Source organism: Vicugna pacos, chromosome 10 (assembly GCF_048564905.1).
Source record: "Vicugna pacos chromosome 10, VicPac4, whole genome shotgun sequence".
Classification (NCBI taxonomy): Eukaryota; Metazoa; Chordata; class Mammalia; order Artiodactyla; family Camelidae; genus Vicugna; species Vicugna pacos.
In genome coordinates, this window is record NC_132996.1 from 64,529,187 (window position 1) to 64,534,865 (window position 5,679).

The window sequence follows — 5,679 nt, forward strand, 5'->3', positions numbered from 1 at the left end:
ATATAGCCCAATACATAGTCTTCATTACCTAAGAAGAAGAATCTTACTGGTTTCCTTACTGGATAAACATTTCTCTTAGGGTCTCAAATAAGGGGAACCGAATAAATCTTGCCCTCAATACAATCCTAAGGTAAGGTGTTCTTTGTAGACACCCTTGATGAAAGGCAGTAACTTAAGTCCAAATATAGGGTACCATTTGCATAGCTTTCTGTCATTTGCTAGGTGGCAGTTTAAAAAAAAAGACTGTATGGGGATCAGTTCTAGGTAATGTGCCACTGAATGCCAGGCTATTAAGTGGGATTCCCATTGGATCATATTTTTTTTTAAACCCTTAAAGGAAATTCACTTCTCCACAGGAATTAAATTGTTCTAATGGGGAGAACATTAGGAATCTGGGAAAATCAAGAAAACCTTTTTAATTAGGAGGCTTTCTGTATGTCCTAACTCCTCAGATTAAACCATAAAATGCACCCAACTGTAACAGAGCTGAAAAAAGAAACATCAAGAAATAGGTTGTTTGCAAGACGCTTTACTATGCTTTTGCTTCACAGAAAATGATCTGTCCTTTTTTTATCCAGTTTACCTCTTCTTTCTCATCCTATTTTCTTCAAATATTAATTCCATTGCTCCAAATACAAGACTGTCTACCTTCTATTGTTGAACTGGATTTTCACCACCTTAACTATTTGAATTTTTTAAAATTATCTGGTTGATGAGAATTCTTGGACATAGAGATATTCTTATTAAAGGGAGTTTGCCCTCTGGTGACCAGATATCTAATTTGAAAAAAAAAAACTATTTTTCTATAATATAGTAGTAGGAGAAAATTGCTGGAATTTAATTCAATTAACCTGGTTAAAATTCTCTATCTTTCTGTGAGTTTGACTATTTTAGATTCTACATATAAATGAGATTCTACAAATAAATGAGATCACGCAGTATTTGTCCTTCTGTGTCTGGCTTGTTTCACTTAACAAATGTCCTTCACTTGTAGAAGCAGAGTAGAATGCTGATTACCAGGGGTTGGAAGTATGGGGAAAAGGGCAGATATTGGTCAAGGTGTACAAAGTTCCAGTTGTGCAGGATGAGTAAGTCCTGGAGATCCACAGTAGAACAGCAGTGTGACTATAGTGAACAGTATTGCATATCTGAAATTTGTTTAAAGGGTATCTCTTACATGTTCTCATGACCAAAATATTAAAAAAATCACCAAAATACTTGAAATTTTCTTTAATTCTCCATCTTTCACCAATTCATAGACTAATTCTGGAAAAATAAATATTCTTCTCTGTTCCCCTTTAAAGTGGGGAGAGTTGGGGTAAGCCACATCCGAGATCCTGAAGCTTTAATCATCAGTTTGTGATACTTTCATGTGCTCTGGACAATGACTGCAGCTACACACACTACCAGGAGCCCATGGGCCCAAACGAGGTCCAAGTGTCTCCACGTACAGGGAGTCCTTATGAGGGCCTGATTCGTCTCTTCCTTTAAGGGAAGAGAGGAGGATTGAGGAGGCAGGCGACTTAACTGACTAAGCCTTATCTACTCACTGTAATTCTGATAAACTGAAGTAAGCTCCAGACTCTCTGACCTAACAGAGTGCTACAGTGGAAAAAACTCTGGAGACTCAGAGAAAAAATTATTCACTAGGCTCTTGTTAAAAATGGCAAGACAGATTTTATTCATGACTTGAGGGTCAAGACTATTGCAGTAGAAGAGAGAGACTGAGCTCAATTCCAAATACAACAAGGACGAGTGAGGATTTATAGCCAGTGAACAGAGTGAGGGGGTCAGTGGATGGAAAATTACCAAGAGGAGACATTGAGGATGGGGGGATTCTTGCTAAAGTGCTTTAGAAGGATTTTTGCTAAAGTTAAGCCAAAGACTTAGACAAAAGGGGTTGGATATCAAAGGCAGGAATAAGGAGTTTGATCAGAAATCAAAGGTAGGGGCTTCTGGCTAACCTGATTTAGCAAGACTCTTGCTAAAACTGACCTCTGCAATGAAAGACAAGGAAGGCCAAGGTTGAGACCTGGTTGAGAAGAGAGCTCAGAAGAGCCTAACCGAAATTTGATCAGGGAAAGAGTCCTTGTCAAGTCAGAAATTTTACCCAGGTTTGAATCCTTGACTTTCCACTTATTAACTTGGCAAATACACAAATGTAAGCGAGTCGCTAACTGCTTTAAGCTTCGGTCTCCCCTGTATAAAATGGGGATAGTCATAACTACTCTATAGACCCCCAGAGAGACACCATGGGAATCCAAATCAGGATGATGTTACAGGTGAAGCCTTGGTAAAGGATAAAGCTTTGCGTACATGTGAAGTTATTCTTACAGGACAGAAAGTAAGTCATAGCCAAAGGACCATCTTCATCTCCCTCTGTCAGATGAAGGACATAGGAGTATGATGGTTCTTCCTGTCAACCCGGGCTATTTACAATAAAAAAGAAGAATCATCAGGGCAAAAATTTTTCAGATCTTCACAAAAGGGAAGACTCGAGCACAGGTTTTCTTAGTAGTCATGATGATCTAAATGCTTAAAAGAGCCTTGTATCAGTTTATGATCCATGATGTTGCCCTCTATGGCACCATACTCCTAACCCTAACCCTCTTCTTCCAAGATAGACCTGGATGAAGGTGGTCCCCATCATGGGCCAGAGCAACCATACCAGCGTGAAGGAATTTGTCTTTCTGGAACTCACCCACTTCCGGGAACTGGAGTTTTTCTTGTTTGTGGTCTTCCTTGCTGTGTATGTAACAACCGTGCTGGGCAATGCCCTCATTGTGGTGACCATCACCTGTGAGTCCTGCCTCCATGCTCCCATGTACTTTCTCCTGCGGAACAAGTCAGTCCTGGATATTATTTTCACATCTGTCACTGTTCCCAAGTTCCTGGTGGATCTTCTATCAGAGAGGAAAACCATCTCCTACAATGGCTGCATGGCACAGATATTTTTCTTCCACTTTGTTGGTGGAGCAGATATTTTTTTTCTCTCTGTGATGGCCTATGACAGATACCTTGCAATCTCCAAACCCCTGCATTATGTGACCATTATGAGGAGAGAGATGTGGGTGGCCTTGGTGGTGGCTTCCTGGGTAGGTGGTGGTTTGCACTCCATTGTCCAGATAATTTTGATGCTTCCACTCCCCTTCTGTGGCCCCAACATCCTGGACGCCTTCTACTGTGATGTGCCCCAGGTGGTGAAGCTGGCCTGCACTGACACCTTTGCTCTGCAGCTTCTCATGATCTCTAACAATGGGCTGGTGACTCTGCTGTGGTTCCTCCTGCTCCTGGGGTCCTATACCATCATTCTGGTGATGCTGAGAGCTCACTCTGGGGAGGGTTGGAACAAAGCACTCTCCACCTGCACCTCCCACATCCTCGTGGTGACTCTTCACTTCATGCCCTGTGTTTACATCTACTGCCGGCCCTTCACTACGCTGCCCATGGACACAGCTGTGTCCATCAATAACACAGTCATCACCCCCATGCTGAACCCCATGATCTACACCCTGAGGAACCAGGAGATGAAGTCAGCCATGAGGAGACTGCAGAGGAGGCTTGGGCTTGTTGAGAGCGAGAAACTGGGATGAGCAGTCAGATTGAGACTGGACATTTATTTTGAGTTGGTTTTCTCAAACCACTGCCCTAAGAGTAAGAGGCAGCTAACTCTTTCTCCACAGTCATTTCTGTATATCCCCAGAGCCACGAAACTCTATTAGAGAGGCTGTGAGAACAAAAGGAAGAGGTGAGATTGAACATCAGCCATCAGGCTTGTGGTCCGGGGAGAAGTAGGGGTCTGAGGTTGAAATCAATAACCTAAATGCTATTTTGGTGGATCTGAGGCCCTCATGCTACTTTCACCACCTGTGATGTGGAAACAGCCTCACAAGGTTGTCATGAGAATGAAACATGGTAAGTGTTGAGAGGATTACAGTTGCAAAGGTTAGCACCACTTCTGGCATTAATGAGGCATATAATCAATGCCCCCTATTATCCACACCTCTGTTCCTATATGTGCATATATACAGATATGGATATATTTATTCCACACATTCTCTCCCTAGTGACTGTTATTTTCAGTTGATTGTTAAAGTCACTTCCTGATTTAATGCTGTAAGTACAGACTCTCTGATACATTTCACTAATTACTGAAAAGAGAAGGACCAGTTTAAGTTGTGTCAAGTCTGATATATCTATAAACAAATCTATACAAGGACCAAGTATTTCCTATTCTCAAGTCTATTCTACTTCTTTTGCGCACTGAGATTAATTCTAAAAGGACTTGTCCAGTGGAGGGATGTATCTGCACAAAGTGCACATTTCTTTTATGTCAACCTGAACTTCCTTCTTTCCTCTATCCCTCCATCCTATTTCACCCCTGGCTTTTAGAGCTGGAGCAAAACTGTAGTTTTGATCTATGTATGTATAGACAACTCAAGACAAATCATTGTAGTACAAAAAAAATTACCTAAGAAGTAACTTTTCACACACTCAAGACCCATTTTCTGTACCAGGAGAGAAAAGAAACATGCTGTATGAAGGGTCATTTAGGACTAGAGACTGAATCTGTGTTATAATCCACCTCCCTCCCAAGAGAAGGAATCCAAGAAAAAGAATAAATCTCCTTTCTCTCTCTATGCTCACTTCAAATTCCACACTTCTGCCTTCAGTAGTTTTTTTTTTAAAATTGGCCAAGAAGAATAAAGAAGTTGAGGAAATTTCAACATACAGAACAATTTTTTTTAAATGTTATGATGGGTTAATATTTAGCTAAAAAGGTCCTTTTGGTGACACACATCTGTGATCTTCTCTGAGTCTTACAAGACAAAGAAACTGGGCCAAGACTCTAAATCATAGACCAGTGTTTCAAAAGCTTTTTAAAATTATTGCCCCCCCAAAAGAGTTTTATTAGATATTTTTCCTAATTGCTCTCCCTCACGAAAATTTATTACCAAAATATATTGTGTATACTTTTGTGTACTGAGGTTCTCTAAAGAAGCACACATCATTGTAATATCTAAGTTTTTTGGCCCCTCAAGAAACAAATTTTGCTCCCTTGGACATAAAGCCTACATTGAGAATGAATGATCACATGATATGAAATGTCTGTATAAATGTTTCTTCAAAACTGAGAGAATCATAGAATATGCAGATATATGTCTTCTAGAACCGTACAAGGAAGGCATAGAAATGTGAGTATGTTTATGTTTGTACGTGTGTATGTGCGTATGTGTGTGTGTGTGTGTGTGTGTGTACTTGCATGCAATAATGACTTAGAAGCTGTTTAATAACCCCCACTGGAACTCCAACACTAGCAGAAGAATGTCCATCCTCTGTTCACCCTCACATTCAATAAAATCCCCTTTGCTAATTCCCATATTAGGCTTGCGCCTTGGGGATTAGTGAGCATAGCAGGGACACTTTGAGACAAGCAGAAGAGCTATGATGATGTAACTCCCCACGTCTGCCTTTTCCAACATGAAGGTTGAAGAGAAAGACACTGAAGTCCAGTATAACTAATCTTCACAAGAACTTCACCTCTAACGTGCTAGTTCTTCAGCATCGTAAACACTGAGGCCCAGCTACCCAGTCTCAGAATGTGTAAATTCCTGGTTGGATACTGAAGAATTTAGGTAAGGACAGTGAACAGTCAGAATATGAGATATTGTGGATTAT

General features: G+C 40.7%; 1 protein-coding gene across 1 annotated transcript; it reads left to right on the top strand.

Moving 5' to 3' along the window:
• The first annotated feature begins 2,631 nt into the window (after positions 1 to 2,631).
• Positions 2,632 to 3,674, top strand: OR4D6 (olfactory receptor family 4 subfamily D member 6). The gene has a single exon (XM_006214901.1). It carries the CDS (start codon positions 2,649 to 2,651, stop codon positions 3,591 to 3,593), a length of 945 nt encoding a protein of 314 aa, XP_006214963.1. The 5' UTR covers positions 2,632 to 2,648; the 3' UTR covers positions 3,594 to 3,674.
• The last annotated feature ends 2,005 nt before the right edge of the window (positions 3,675 to 5,679 follow it).

Coding starts and splice junctions, on each gene's coding strand:
- OR4D6 (XM_006214901.1), top strand. CDS start 2,649: ATGGGCCAGAGCAACCATACCAGCGTGAAGGAATTTGTCTTTCTGGAA.